The sequence below is a fragment of the Emydura macquarii genome, unplaced genomic scaffold, assembly GCF_026122565.2.
Source record: "Emydura macquarii macquarii isolate MOO-44397 ecotype Brisbane River unplaced genomic scaffold, CSIRO-AGI_Emac_v2 contig_1253, whole genome shotgun sequence".
Classification (NCBI taxonomy): Eukaryota; Metazoa; Chordata; order Testudines; family Chelidae; genus Emydura; species Emydura macquarii.
The window spans coordinates 23,383,469-23,399,473 of NW_027131390.1; the positions used below are offsets into that span (position 1 = coordinate 23,383,469).

General features: G+C 40.3%; 1 protein-coding gene across 1 annotated transcript in view; it reads right to left on the bottom strand.

Moving 5' to 3' along the window:
* Positions 1-16,005, bottom strand: part of LOC137153219 (fibronectin type-III domain-containing protein 3A-like) — a 56,897-nt gene that overhangs the window by 3,816 nt on the left and 37,076 nt on the right. Inside the window, exons 17-24 of the mRNA XM_067548355.1 lie at positions 13,519-13,624; positions 12,699-12,874; positions 11,814-11,927; positions 10,787-10,936; positions 9,824-10,104; positions 3,395-3,607; positions 2,419-2,585; positions 22-143 (exon numbers count right to left, since the gene is read on the bottom strand). Of these exons, the coding sequence (XP_067404456.1) occupies positions 22-143; positions 2,419-2,585; positions 3,395-3,607; positions 9,824-10,104; positions 10,787-10,936; positions 11,814-11,927; positions 12,699-12,874; positions 13,519-13,624 (1,329 nt within the window). The remainder of the gene's footprint in view (positions 1-21; positions 144-2,418; positions 2,586-3,394; positions 3,608-9,823; positions 10,105-10,786; positions 10,937-11,813; positions 11,928-12,698; positions 12,875-13,518; positions 13,625-16,005) is intronic.

The following is a 16,005-nucleotide window of genomic DNA, read 5'->3' on the forward strand; positions in this document are numbered from 1 at the left end:
AAATGAAATTTTAGAAGTTACCTGATCAACTTCTCTCCCACTGGCAAGTTGAAGAATGTAAACAATAGAATCTCTTTTCATTGATTGTAAAGGATCCCATGTAATTTCACAGATGTTTTCTCCCAGCTGATTTACTTTGGGTGCTGAAAAAAGGGAATCCACACATGCTTTCAAAAAAGTTTAGAAAACCTATTTTTTCATGGTTAACCTGAAACCACTGTATTCCTTTTTTTACATGACTAAGAACATGGCTTTAGTAAACTCACTCCCCACTAGTGAAGAAGTGATTCAGAATAGGGCAGTTAACGGGCTCAGGAAAAAGCGTATTCAATTTTGAGGTGGTATGATCTGTTAAAAAGTAGTTCTGTACTTTAGTAAAGACAGCGTAATGGGCTTCCATATCCATTGTGTCAGTTTTTCCACATACAACTTGCTTACAATTTGGTAGTAAAAGTTTTGGGTTTTTTTTTAAACTGCTAGCCCCAAAAACTGAACCTGAGTCAGGATTTTTTCCATGTTGCATATCTCACTAATTAAGTTTTGCAGGCCAAATTATGCTCTCAACACCTGTGCAACTCTCTTGCAAGACTTAATGGGAATACAAAGGAGCTGCTGAAACTATAATTTGGCTTGAAGAATCTTTAATCATTGGTGATGTGCCAGATGAAATAAATTGTCTCCAAGGCTTTGTCTACAGCATTTAAAAGTGTGACGTTAGTTTGTGTTAGAGCAAAAATACTCCAACCCACACATTTGAAAAGTCTAATGTAGATAAGGCAGCGTACTTTTCAAGAGTGTTAACATGTATTCGCTAATTCGTTAACATCACAACTTTTATCCTAGGCATTATCTACATGGGAAAGTTGCACCAATCTGACTTAGATCTTTTAAAACACTCTTTTAAACTGCTGCGAACTTCTGTGCTGACACACTTACTTTATCTAACAGTGGTTTATTTTGGTTTAGTTTAAACTAATCTAATTTAACCTAATTTCAAATAAGCCTAATTTACAATGAAATAAGTGTCCACACAAGTTTGTTTTGGATTAACCAAAGCAGTTAAAAAAAATCACACCTTTAGTCACACTGCAACTCTCTCATATTTATATGGACAAGACTTTGGAGAACCAAGAACTAGCACTTAAAAAAAAGTTTTTTAAAGGCAAACATTGCACTTGGGAATAGAAAACTATTATTTCAATTATGTTGTTTTTCTTCAAGATGACATAAGAACCCGCATACACAAAAGCAAAGCTGAATTAACTTTTAGTTTATTTTAAAAATGCATCAGTTGTAATTCAAATGACTGGACAACTGTTTAATTGTATCCTTTAAGAAGGCTTTTCAAATGTTCCCATGAAACCCTTAAAAGTCACAGTAGAGATAGTCAAAGCTATCTAGGGGATATAGGGCCTCATATTTCACTAAGGGTATATCTACGCATAAGATGCTACAGAGGTACCGCTTAGCGCTTCAGTGTAGATACTACTGCAACAAGAGGGGTTCTCCCATCACTGTAACTAATCCACCTCCCCAAGAAGTGATAGCTAGATTGACAGAATAATTTTCCAGTCAACCTAGCACTGTTTACACCAGGGTGTAAGGTTGGCATACTTTTTACACCTGAGAGATATAACTATGCCAATGTAAGTTTTCAGTGTAGACCATCCCTAAATCAAATGACACTACATTACTTTTATGTGCAAAGTAGTTATAAAATTCTATTTTCCTTGACCTTCGTTTATATCAAATATTCTCTTCTCATTTAGGTTATATTTCTGTAAACAGATCTCAGGAGGACTGCAAAATTGCTTGTTATGCTGGAAAGATGGCTTCCAAAATGAATGCCTGTCTGGTCAGATAACTGTTCAGTAATTATCTTCAAGTAATTAGGGAGGAGCAGTAAGGTCCTTTTATCTCCAGGTTTGCAACTACATATAACTAAACAAGCCTACTTAATTCTGTTCTTTCCTACAAGACTGACAGTCAGAATATTACCTGACTGAGCTGCTTTTATGTGGCCCTTTAAAGTTCTCATTTAGAGTAAAGAATATTTGATGCGTATATTTTTCTTTTCTCACTTGCTGAGGGACCACTCTAACCTACATCAGCTGGCAAAGGTCCCCAGGAGACTGCACCAGCTGAGAACTGGTGGAGCATGCCCTCAATGCCAGGGCTAGAAGGATGGTGGTGCAGGAGCTGGGCACCCTGGTTTTACAGCTGCAGAATGCTTCATCCCAGTTGGGGAATTCTAAGCTGGCCAGATACAACCACAGTATTCAGCCCATCTACACTGCCTGTGTTTGACAAAGGGTCCAGGTTGGGGAGAGAATCTGTTTTTATCATCAAATATGCTACTGTTGATTTTTATTCACTAGAATTACAAAGCTCTTAGAATGCTGCATGATGAATGCTCACCTTTGAGAGATGCTGGTGGAGATTTGGCCGTAGTGAAAGCATGAACTTCAGAAAACTTCCCTTCCCCAGCATCACTGTATGCCTGGATTTTAAAATAGTATGTAGTGGATTCATTGAGTCGCTGCACCTTGTATGTATGAGAAGGTCCACTATAAACCGTAACGAATCTAAAAAAATAATTTTACAGATGTGTACAGGTTAAAACTACACAAACCAGGTAATTTGTTATGTTAATGTTTAAACATTGGTTGACAGACATTTTCTTACAAAATTTTATTACAAAAATTGTGACTTTTTCTTAAGCTTGTTACACGGGTGTTAGACCAAACAGACCTCTTCTATTGCAAGAACACCTCATTATGTGTATTAGTGTCATTTACAACAACAGTTGTCAGCACCAATGAGTGCCAATGCCTTCCCCCCTTCCCCCATTTAAAATCTAGATGTGCACTAGGCTGGAATGCTACACAGGTGGTTGCTACACAGTTAGTCATGCACTCTCTTTCCCAACATCTTAATTTTTAATTTGGAGGAATAGAGAACGTCTGAAAAAAGGTTCAGGCACTTTTATAATCTTAAATCAAAAAGGAATTGTTTACCCTATTTGTCAGTTTTGTATTTGTACTTTTTAAATACAGAAAACTGACAATGTACTTATAGGTTAATGTATTTCATTACTACAATGTAAAAATTCACAACTTTCTTGAATAAAAGATGCTATGCAAGTGCTAAATATTAATTTCTCATGTCATACAATGAATCAGATACACCCAATTTAGCTTTTTCACTGGAAAATGAAACTGAACATCTGATTCCTCCCTGAGAGTTAAGGAAACATACAAATGCAATCTAGACAGCAAATGGGCTAAAGCATCTGAATTTTTCAAGTTAACACTGCTAATCTCAAGTATTTTTCCGTGTTTAGTTATCCAGTAAATTATATCTACTAACAGAAGTGAGGAAATAATGATCTCACCTGCCAAACCTATCCTCCATCTGCAAGTTGAATTGTGTAGGATTGGTAATTAAAGCTCTGCTAGGACCTTCACCCCATTTCAGTTTAAGGCTCTGATAGCTGAAGACCACACATTCCAGATGAGGCGGGTCAGGAGGTAGTGGTTTGGTTTTGGCTTTAATGGAATGACTGAAAGGACCAACTCCAAAGTTGTTTATGGCCTGTATTCTAATTCTTCATGTGAGAGAGGAAAAAAGGTTTGTTGTTAATTTACTACTAGTTTAAATAATCTACTAAAAGTCACTATTTCTATTGATTGTAAATTTACTGATGTACTGAAATAATCTTTATACAAGTCCCTGACAATATTCTGTACTGAAGCAAAATGTCAATTGTCATCTGCAAAGAACTTGGTTACAAAGAACCAAATACCACAATAGTTATAAAGCTACAGTTAGTAATTTCAGAGGTTTAAAAAAAAATAGTTTAAGAGTTAAAATCTCCTCTGTCAAGGTGAACTAATATCTGGAATACAAGCGAGACAAATATTACAAGATTTTCAATGGAATTTTGCACAGGATAGTCCTCAACAATACTGAGAAATACTCAGAATGGAAGCACAGCTGCAGACGTTCATGAAGGTAAACCATACAAGTTACAATATTTTTAAGAATTCAGAATTAAAGCAGGTTATGGTATAATCTTAAAACACAAAGCAAGGAAACTCGCCTTAATTCACCCTGTTTTGACTGGGTATTTCAGCTCATCTGATAATTCCCCTTCCCTCTCTAGTAAAGCACAAAAACTGTAAAACACAGGCACAATGTAATGACTAATGAAAGTATGATTGCCTTCATTATGGTATTCTCTCCCCTTCCCTCCCCCATTTGAGTTTTACAGGTTATCCTACAGATGGGATATTTTAACCTTTATTAGCCTAATTAAAAATAGATAGAAGGGCAGTTACATATATTTGTATTTAAAAATATCAAAAAAATATCATTTACATGAATGCACATAAAAATGTATAGAATTTTATTTTATCCCTTTCCTCTAGCCTTCATATAGAATCACAGAAATGTAGGGCTGGAAGGGAACTTGAGAAATCCTCTAAGTCCAGTCCCCGGGACTCTCTCTGACAAGTGTTTGTCTAACCTGTTCTTAAAAACCTCTAATGATGGGAATTCCACAACCTCCTTTGGAAACCTATTCCAGTATTTAATTATCCTTATAGTTAGAAAGTATTTCCCAAATATTAAACTTAAATCTCTCTTGCTGCAGATTAAGCCCATTACTTCTTGTCCTACATTCAGTGGACATGGAGAACAATTGATCACTGTTCTATTCATAACAGTCCTTAACATTTGAGGACCATCATCAGGTCCACTCTCATTCTTCCTTTCTCAAACTAAACATACCCAGTTTTTTTAACCTCTTCCATAGGTCAGGGTTCCTAAACCTTATCATTTTTGTTGCTCTCCTGTGGAATCTCTCCACTTTGGCTGCATATGTCTTAGAGTGAGGCACCCAGAACTGGACACAGCACTCCAGCTGAGGCATCACCAGTGCCGACTAGAATGGAACAATTAACCTCCTGTCTTACATATGACACTCCTGATAGGCTAATGTTCTGGGACGCACTTTTTTGCAAATGAATCACATTGTTGGCTCATATTTAATCTATTATAATCCTGATTCTTCTCGGCAGTGCTACTACCTTAACCAGTTATTCTGTTTTGTAGTTGTGCATTTGATTTTTCCTTCCTCTGCGTGTGTCTACTGAATTTCATCTTACTGATTTCAGATCAACTCTTCAATTTGTCAGGGTCCTTTTGAATTCTAACCCTGTCCTTAAACAGCTCCTGTTGGTGTCACAAGCAAATTTAATAAGCATATTCTCCACTCCATTATCCAAGCAATTAAGGAAAATACTGAATGATAACTACTCTGACTATGGTCTTTCAATCAACTGTGCACACATCTTATTGTAATTTCATCTAGGCCACCATTCCCTGATTTGTGTATGACAGTGTCGTGGGGGAGTGTGTTAAAAGCCTTACTAAAATCAAGATATATCTATCATGTTTGCTGTCCCTCCCCACCACGAGGGTACTAATTCTGTCAAAGGAGGAAATTAAATTGGTTTGGCATGATTTATTCTTGATACATTGCTTGTCTTCTTTGATAAGGGCTTTGTGGCAGAGATTTTCTTCTTGTATGTGGACATTTCTTTGGAAAGGTCTGTGGAATTCTGTGAAGCTTCCAGCAAAAAAACCCCAAATCAAATATTATGACTTAAAGCCACAGTTATAAAAGATCAGTCCCAGAATTCAAAGTGCTGTCTGTTTTATTGTTAGGACAAACGTCCATAATTATATAGGCAAAACAAAGGAAACACCCAGACGTTTAAGGTGTCCAAGCTCTTCAAGCTAAGGTCCATGACCAGTGTTGTAGAAACACCTACCACATTGCTGGCATTCTGGAAACACTACCACTAATAGAAAACTACACAGCCAATCATAAATGACATTTTACAGTGTATCTGAAGTTGGACTTAATAAACGTTTTAATGTGGATTTCAAAATATTCTTTACCAAGAAGGAAAAACTAAGCTGAAAAGAAGAATTTGAACTAGTAGTACACTTTGCTGGACTCTTAACTGCAACCTCCCATGAAAGCCATCTGATGTGGACTGCTCAATGAAGCCTCTGCCACTTGTCCCATGGCAACAAAAAAGTAAACAAGGGATATACAGGGACCAAAAAAATGACACTAGAACACTGCGCAGATACAAAATGTGTATCCATATCCAATCTGCAATCTGCAAAAATGGTCTGTGGATATCTGTGGATTTGCAGGGCTCTAGATAACAATACTGAGATGCCCTTATGAAGTCAGTGATATGCCTTCACCTAGAATGCTCTGTTTGGGTCTATTATTTCAGGTCTATTATTTGTGTTATCATAGCACTTAGAAGTCCTAGTTCTACCCACCTACCTCAAAAAGATAGCAGAAATAAAACTCCTGGAAGGGTGACAAAAGGATTAAGAGGCATGGAAAGATTTTCATATGAAGACAGCTTGAACAGTTTGGTACTGTTTAGAAGTGACAAGAGGGGACATGACAGATGCACATAGATAAAGGTCACCCGGTTATTCCTGTTCGCTGTTTCATAACAGGAGAGGCAACAAATTTAAAGCTGATTTAAAGGAAATCCAATTAGCTTTTGAAGTTCATTGTTACTAAATATCATGGATGCTAAAGTGCTTAGCTGGATTCAAAATTTTTTGTTTTTGTTTTTTTGTTTTTTAAAAGATGCTTTAGGGCATAAGCCAAATAATAAACTCACGGAGTTAGGAAGAAACTCCACCATCGGCAGATTACTCTATAATTGTCCACTAGGTTTCTTGCACCTTCCTCTGTAATGTTTGGTACTGGCTGCTGTCACAAACCAGACACAGGACTAGATGTGGACAACTAGCCTGATTAAGCATCCCTACTGTTTCTTTAATACCTACAGTACAGTTTGCAGTTGGTAACATTTCCTGGTATCCGAAACAGAATCTATGACTTGCTAATGGCCAAAGGGACTTCTCTTCAGTGAAGTTCAATTAAAACAATGTTACCAGGCTGCCCACTATCACAGCTCTGATATGCTTATGTAGGTCCCATAATATTTTTTAAGTTATTCGGTCCTGGAAGGATTGAAAAAAAAAAGTCAGTAAGCTGAAAAACAGACCACACTCAGTGTGAGTTCAGCTCAGTACTACAGCCAAACGAGGAAATGGCTGGGATGTAGCAGCAAATAAGAATGCAGGCCAATCTCACTAGCTGTCAGAGCTCCAGGGGCAGGTGGTGCATCTTGTGGGAAGAGGACCACAATGGCAATGGGCTGCCACTACCTGCTTGAGGGTGCCATGGCAACTGGGCACACAGGCCATCTTCACTGACTAGCTAATCACAGTGGCAATAAAAGCAGAGATGACTTTTTGCCCTCCCAGGAGCCTGAAGAGTTCTCAGGACCCATCTGACTGTAGCTGCAACTGGTATATGGGTAATAGAGAGGAAGGACAGAACAATCGGATACAGTGTTGCTGTAGATGTGTCAGTCCCAGGATATTAGAGAGACAAGGAAGGTGAGGTAATATCTTTTATCGGTCCAACTTCTGTTGGTGAGACAAGCTTTTGAGCTAGCCAGAGCTCCTCTTCAGGTCTGGGAAACATACTAAGGGCTGCTCTACACTACAGAGTTTTGGTGACAAAAGTCAGCTTTTGGTGACAAAACATTAGTGGTGTACACACTACAATGCTTCCCCCACCAACAAAACTCCCCTGCTTTGGCAACAAAATAAAACCACCTCAACGAGCAGCACAAAACTTTTTGTGGCAAAACTGGAGCAACAAAGTGTTAGCGTAGATGCTGTGTGCCGTAACGGGCTCCAGGAGCTATCTCACAATGCCCACCCTGACTGCTCTGATCACTGTTTTGAACTCTGCTGCACTGCCCTGTTTTCCAGCTACACAGGCAAGCGCCCCTCCTCTTTCAAAGCCCCAGGAAGTTTTGAAATTGCTCAGCCTGGAGAGCTCACACAGCTACTGCCCAGCTGAGTAGGCCGGCTCCCGACAGCAAACGGGCTCCTGCCTGGACTACAGGTGAGGGGGTGGATCATTCTCCTGGGTCTGTGGGGGAGACGAGGCTGTGGGAGAACTCAGAGGGAATCAAGCCTGCTCTCTTATGGCAGGCATGCAGACAACGTGGGCTGCTGCTGGGGGCGGAGGAGGGAGAGACTCCTGATGTACTGTGCAGAGCCAGGGAGGGAGGTGGGGCTGATGTTGGGGTGTTCCCTTCCCCCCACCTATGTACAGGTCTCCACTGAGCTGGGGGGGGAGGGCGGAGGAAAGATGGATACTAGTGATCTGTGCACCAGCTTCTGCCTCAGGATTGTTTGCTTCCAGCTGCTGTCTGAACTTAAGAGAGAGTGTGCAGACACACTGTTCCTCAACACACACTGTCTCAGTCACTCATCCCCCCTTCTGTGGGCTTCTTATGCTTGTGTTCAGTGATGTCAGTTTGGCTGCTAGGGCAGTTGAAATGCAGCTGTCAATCTAGTAAGATGCCCATAGAACGACGGGATTCAGAATCCTTCACCACGTGATGCTGTGCCTGCCCCATGAAGCGTTGCATACTCTTGCCAAAGCACCTTGCTTGCAGTTGCACAATGGGATGGCTACCCACAGTGCACTGCTCCCAGCATCAATGCAAGAACTGGTAGTGTGAATGCACTCCACTGACACAAGGACCCCAGTGAGGGCATGCAACAGCAGTTTAATTACAGTGGTGGCCATACGCCGGCATAACTTGCGTCCAGAAAACTCTAATGTAGACAAGGCTTAAGAGTGTCATAGCTGAGCTACACAGAACAACGTAAGTAGTTAACATATATGTTAAGGAACCATTCAAAGTGAAGTGGCCTGTTAACACCCCCTCCAGTCACTGGGGCAGAGGGGGAAAGGAAGGGAGAGAAGGCAGCTGGGGAGGGGTGCTATTTAGTGGGTTATAGATTGTTGTGATAAGAAATAAATCCAGTGTCTCTATTCAGTCCATGATTATTGGGGTCTATCAAAGTTACGAATTTAAGCTTCACTGCTGTATCTGCATGTCAGATTCAACCTACAATCATGTTCCATTTGTTCCTTCCCTGATTTCCTGTGAAGTTTCTTGCTTTTTGTGATTGTACTGTCACAACTTCTGAAGGCATTGGGGTGTGAGTTGGTGGAGGAGGGAGGGTGTTAGTGCTGGCAAGAGGGTAGTTAAAGAGACAGAGATATAAAAATTAAATAGTTACTCAAATTTGGTGTTTGGAGTTACTCCAACAGATCCCAAATAATTAACTACAAGGCTCTGCTATACACAGGATGCTGCTGCTCTTCGTGCAAAAGAGGGAATCACTTATACACTAGTTTCCTTAAAACCAGTGGACCTGGTGACCTCTTCAATATCCTGATCTAGTGCGTTGGAACGGAATCACAGGATTCCTCAGAACGTTAGGGGAAGTAACTAGGGCGGATTCCATCGCAGGAAGGAGTTGACTTCAGAGGCAAACTTTTTATCAGGCTTCTGCATTTTGTGTTTACTAATAACATTGTAGACAAACAGAGAAAAATCTATATATTTGCCTGTTTACCTTCATTTTGCTGTGACTTTGGCAATGTACTGTTACAACATTTGCTATATTTTAGGGCTCCAAAACTCAGGGGCTTTTTTCCTAAAAAAAAAAAGTCAACCACACTGAAGACAACCCATTACACAAATGCACACTCTGGCTTACAGCATGTTCAACTTAATGATGTGGAGTAGGAGACCAAAAAAACCTGAAAAAAAATAGTCCAGAACATTGCACAGTAAAATAGCTACAAGACTGATTTCAGAATAAAATAAGGAATAATCACCTGTACAAAGTGTCAGGCTGCAGATTCTCCAGAATATGGCTTGTAACTCTACCAACAGTTACAAGTTGCTTTCCCCCATATTCTATATTATATCCAATGATATCTGACCCATGGCAACATGGTTCCTCCCACTGAATGGCAAGGCACATTGACAAGGGAAGAGGAATTTCTATTTGATCTTCTTCAAGTTGTTGTAGTCCTGACACTGCTGCAGGCACTGATGCTGGCGTTGTTACCACCCCAGTATCTCCAAATAATCCAACTCCAGCTATATTCACAGCCTGAAAGAGAGACTACATAGTGTTCAAAGAGTCCACATTTTTCTATCTGGTCTTTGAGAAAACTACTGCTTTGATTTTGTGCTTTGTTAAAGAAATTTGCAAGAGGATGGCATTTTCCTAAACATAATGAAAACTTATCAGTCCCAAACTAAAGGCAAAATTCCACTTTAATGAGTGAAGCTCACATGGAGGTTGAGAGAAATGAGAATAGCAGCAGTATATAAGTTCCTTAAACCATTCTGTTTTCATGATAGCTCAGAGATCTATCTGTTCTGGAGCGCTTTTTGTTGTTCCTTTAAAATGTCGTAAGCAGTAGCTTGCTGATCTTGAGCACCTTCCAATAAGGATATCTGGCATATGGGGATAATGGGCCTGGACATGTTCCCAAGATGGCTGACCACAACCATTTGGGACTATGGAGAGATGCAGAAGACATTAGTAAGTGACAGTGTCTTATGTTTAATAGAACACCAGGTCTATGCTCTATCCTATTCCTAGGTGTATACACTTTGGTGGAAGTGACAGAAGATTCTCTCCGCACCCTTTTCCTTGTGCAATGCATCTGTACAAGATGGACCAGAATTTTATACTCGGTCTCTAGCTGAAGTACTTATTCAGATGCTTGCTAATCATCTTTAGGTTTTGATTTTTAAAGTGACATACAAAAGCAAGCCTCTCATACCTGTACTCTGCAATAATACGTGGTTGCAGGTGTAAGACCTTTCACTTCATAGCTCAGACAAGGGCCAGTGTATATGACACGCATTGATCCTTCCATTTGTCCCCAGTCCAGCCTGTACTCAGAGATTTCAGCACCATTGCATGCAGGACTCTGGGAGATGCAAGTCAGCGAAAGATTAGCTTTCAGATAGCTCATGATTTGTAATTATAAATATATATTTAAGATTATATCAATGGGGAATGGGCAGAGGAGAGTGTGGATTCACTAAAGTTATCAGTGGAATGAGTTGGATGGTTTCTACCTAGTCCCAAAAGGATATTTGTCCTCCTCAAACCATTGCACAAATGACACTTCTTGCTCCAGGAAACACAAGTAATAAAACAGGTGTAATTTAACAGAACTGCATCGAAAAGTTTGCACAGTATCTACCCTACACCACATCTGACTGTCAGTAGTATTCTTTCATATAAGGCACTACTGTTGAAACTATGCTAGTAAACAATGGTGTCAGAACTCTTGTATTGCTAGAACAGGCCTAGCATGCAAAATGGAGGTTTTTCAGTTTGAAAACTATTCCATAAATTAACGCCCAGACCTTCCAGGTAGTCAACAGCATGGCTATCAGTACAGCTTGTCAGAAAATCTCCATCTAACCATTTGACTGAAACAGGAACATTTTTCACAAAGATTGCAATTCCTACCTGGTCCCATAATTGTCCAGTATCTAGTTAGAACAGTGGTGTCTACACTATTTCAGGTAAGTGTGCTAATAGCAAATAACCAGCCATACCATGAGAAGGGCTTAAATATCACTCAGTTTGTTCAATTTAAGAACAAAATCTGTAGCTGAGAACATTTACAAAACAAAGTTATTCAAAGTTGACTTCTCCGGAGTACTGGTAAAATGGGGGAAGCATTTGAAATGTTCCATTTATATACTCAATTCTTCCCTTTGTGAATTTACTTATATACGACATATGATGCATGGAATTCTAAAGCTTTAATATGAAAAATTTTAAAAACCTACCTCCCAAGTGACCACTACACAGGTGGCAGCCTTACAGGTTAGCAGGGGTGTACTGCACTGATCAGGAGGTCCTGCAGCTGTAGAAATCTCTGCTTTTTCAGAGGGAGGGCCTAACTGTAAGGATATACAATTACAAGAGTGTGGCAATGACAGAAAAAAAGAGCAAATGCATATATGCTCAGTGATATGTTGAAAAAATAAAAGATGCCGTTTTATCTTGATAGGGACTGGGATGCAAAGTCTCAGTGCTAACTTCACAACTCCTACTGGAGCTTTTTGGGCACACAGAACCTCCTACAAGCTCCCACTCATATGGTTCTGCATAGGGGGCGAGCCTCCCACAACTCTGTACATATATATGGTTCCTCCCCCCAAATCTTCCTTTTCTTGCAGTCACATCTTGCTTCCAAAAGCCTGTGGCATTGCTTCAGAGGGGCCCAGACATTGCTCCCAGCCCTTGTTCCAACCCAATATTGTTTGGCGGTACTCTCTCTGCCTGACACTACCACTATCCCCACCCCATCCATCACATACTGTAAATTTCAAATGACCTGCAAAATCTAGGTGGGACATAACAGAAATGGGATCATTGCGACAAAATTTCCCACTTGCAAAATTATGGGAAACTTTTCAAAGGCATAAAGGACATTTGGGCTTCTAACTGTTCTTTGAGCCACTGATGATCTTGCACATAAATTTTACTGTCTTGTCTTTGCCAGAAGGACTTTTGCAAACTGGTCTTTCAATGGGACTCATATGGAAAGCTGTAGAGATGCTGCAAACAAAAAAACACCAGGATCCTAATATATATAGCTAGCTTATTAGTGGTAGCACCTTTATAGTTATTTGCAAAACAAAAAATCATCATATAAACAGATTGATTACCCCAGCTTTATTTCCTGCTCTTATCCAGAAGCAATACAGTCTCCCAGGATGTAGATTGTTCACTGTGCATTCTAATGTCAGACCCTGATACACTTGTCTGTGTTCATCTTGTTCAGAGTTTGCCATCTCCACAACATACTCTGTTACTTCTGAGCCCCCATCTGTGGAAGGGGGATCTATGAAATATAAACTTGCATTAATACAAAACCAAGTAATTATTTTCAGAAAACAACTAATTTTAACAAACAGTTTCAAGATGGTCTGTATGAAACCATAAAAGTTAGAGGAATTCTAAAAATAAATTTGCAGATGTTTGCTTCAGTATCTATTTGAGCTGTAACAATTCACAAGTCTCTAATCCTTTTAAAAACCACATCTCTCAGTTAGTAAAAGATTCATATTAATATTTTTGATCAGGCATTATTGACAAATTTTCTAGAGTTAAGCACATTATCTCTTGTTCCTCCCCTTTACAGGGCCAAAAATAAAAAAACAACTTCTATTTTTGCTTTCAATTACCAGTTACAAATGGGTGAAGGATAAAAACCAACCATAATGTACTGGTCCCTAGCTTCTGTGAAGGCTGCTCCATAAAATTCTATAAGGAATATACCACTTGCCCCCACAAGCTGTAAACAAAGTATAACTGAAGAGCTGTGCATTATAGCTTTTACATTTTTTCTTTTGACTGAGTTTAATTACATAAGCTTTCAAGTATTTGAATGATTCTACTGATATTTCACTTTTAGTTTTGAGATACACAGGATAGACATTTTCCACGCTAAACACAAAAACTAACTACAGAAACACTGGTCCTTACCCCACTGTAGAGTTATTTCTCTGGGCTTTGCTTTGCTAGCGAGGTATGGCATAGGGCAAGGTCCAGGAGGAACAGCTGATGTTTGTACAGTCAGAACATCAGAAACCTAGCAAAAATATACATGTATTATTTTAAAGTTACAGCTGTGAAACATGGCACAAGAGAGGGTCACTCACCTGGTGCAGTAACTGAGGTTTTCCGAGATGTGTCCCCCTGTGTGTGCTCCACTCCAGATGTTGGTGTGTCCTCACATCCTTGATCAGAGATTTTGTCAGCAGTGCCCGTCCGGGTCGTGCATGCGCTGTCCTCGTCTCGCGGTGCCGTCGGTGCCTTTTTCGGCGCACACAACCTGACCCCCTCTATTCCTTCTCTACCGTACAGCTGTAACCTTTGACTCTGAAGTAGAGTGAAGGAGGGTGGGTAGTGGAGCACTCAGAGGGACACACATCTTGAAGAACCTCAGTTACTGCACTAGGTGAGTAACCCTCTCTTCTTCTTTGAGTAGTGTCCCTGCAGGTGCTCCACTCCAGGTGACTCTCAAGCAGTGCCCTCAGCTGGTGGAGGAAACTTTGGAGTAGTTAGGTTAAATAGAGGAGAGTACTGCAAGTCCGATTGCTGCATCATGTCTTGATGCCTGATCGATTGTGTAATGCTTTATGGAAGTGTGGATCGAAGCCCAGGTAGACACTTTGCATATTTCAGTGATTGGTATGTTATGTAAGAAGGTGTGGGAGTATAGACTGATCTGGTTGAATGTGTCTTGACCTTTTGGGGTGGTGTTACCCCCGACTCTGTGTAGCATGTGTGGATGCAGCTGGAAATCCACTTTGATAGCCTTTGGGTGAATATGGCATTGCCTTTGGAACATTCTATAATAGACAAAAAGTTTAGGAGATTTCCTGACGTCCAAAATATGGAGGGCTGCATCCCGTGCGTTAGCGTGGGGTTTCGGATAAAATGTAGGTAAATGAATGCTTTGATTAAGGTGAAATGCTGATGTCGGTTTGGGGAGGAATTCTGGAGGTCGTAGCATCACCTTATCCTTATGAAATATCCTATATGATGGATGGGACATAAGTGTGCTGAGCTCACTTAAACATTGTGCCGATGTGATTGCCACTAGAAATGATACCTTAATCGACATGTACATCAAGAAACAAGTCGCTAAGGGCTCAGACGGTGGCTCAGTGATGGTCCTTAGTACTAAATTGAGGTCCCAAAGCTATTCTGGGCAGACGTATGTCTGCATACACGTTTTGTATACCAGTCATTAAATGTTTCACAATTGGGTGTGCAAAGATTGTGATATCATCTATGAGATCATGGAAGGTGATAATAGCAGCTAGGTGTACTTTGAGTTAATTGATAATCCTGCTTTCTTTATTTCCAGGAGATAGTCCAATATAATGGGGATTGGCGCTACTACTGCATTGATCTGCCTCTGTTGACACTATAAGGAAAATCTACGCCATTTTTGAAGGTAAGTTTTCCTTTTTTCTGCTATTCAGTAAAATATGCCTTACTGGTTGCGAACATTGTAATTCAGTTTGTCGGAACCAGTTAGGAGCCATGCTGTGAGATGTAATTTCTTCAGATGTGGATGGATGATGTGTCCCTTGTCTTGGGACAGATCTTCAAATAGCGGGAGAGAGATTGGTGTGTGAGTCGACATTTATATCAGGTAGGTAAACCACGTTTGTCTGGGCCATGCTGGTGCTATCATTATCACCTTTGCTTTGTCTTTGCATATTTTGTGTACGGTTTTGGATATCATGGGGATGGGTGGGAATGCATAAAAGAGACCTGTATTCCATTTGATAAGGAATGCGTCTCCCATCGAGCCTCTGCCCAGACCCATTCTTGAACAGGAGTAATGGCACTTGAAGTTCATTGTTGTTGCAAATAGATCGATTGAGAGATAACCCCCATGGTTGAAATATGTTTTCCAGGACTTGTTGTGTAATTCCCACTCGTGATTGTTGCCAAATTGTCTGCTCAGATTGTCTGTGGTGGTGTTCTGAATACCGGGTAAGTATGCCGCTGAAATGTGGATGTTGGGGCATATGCACCAATTCCATAGCCTTATTGCTTCTGAGCATAGGGAGTTGGATCTTGCCCCTCCTTGCTGATTGATGTAGAACATACATGCAATGTTGTCTGTCATTAGCTTTACAGTTTTTCTTGCTATCAGAGGTAATGTAGACAGGCATTGCAGACAGCACGTAACTATAGTAGATTTATATGCAATTTCGTTCCTGTATTGACCACTTTCCTTGAACGGTGTGTTCTTGTAAGTGCGTTGATCCAATTAGGGATGCATCCATAGGGATCATGACAGAGGGGTTTCCCGTATGAACGGAATTCCTGTGTGAAGGTTATTGGGCTCTGTCCACCATTTTAATGATTGTTTGATCTTTTTTGGCATTACCACAGTTTTGCCTGTGTGGTTTGTAAACTGCCGTGAGCCACATTTGGAGGGCTCGCATG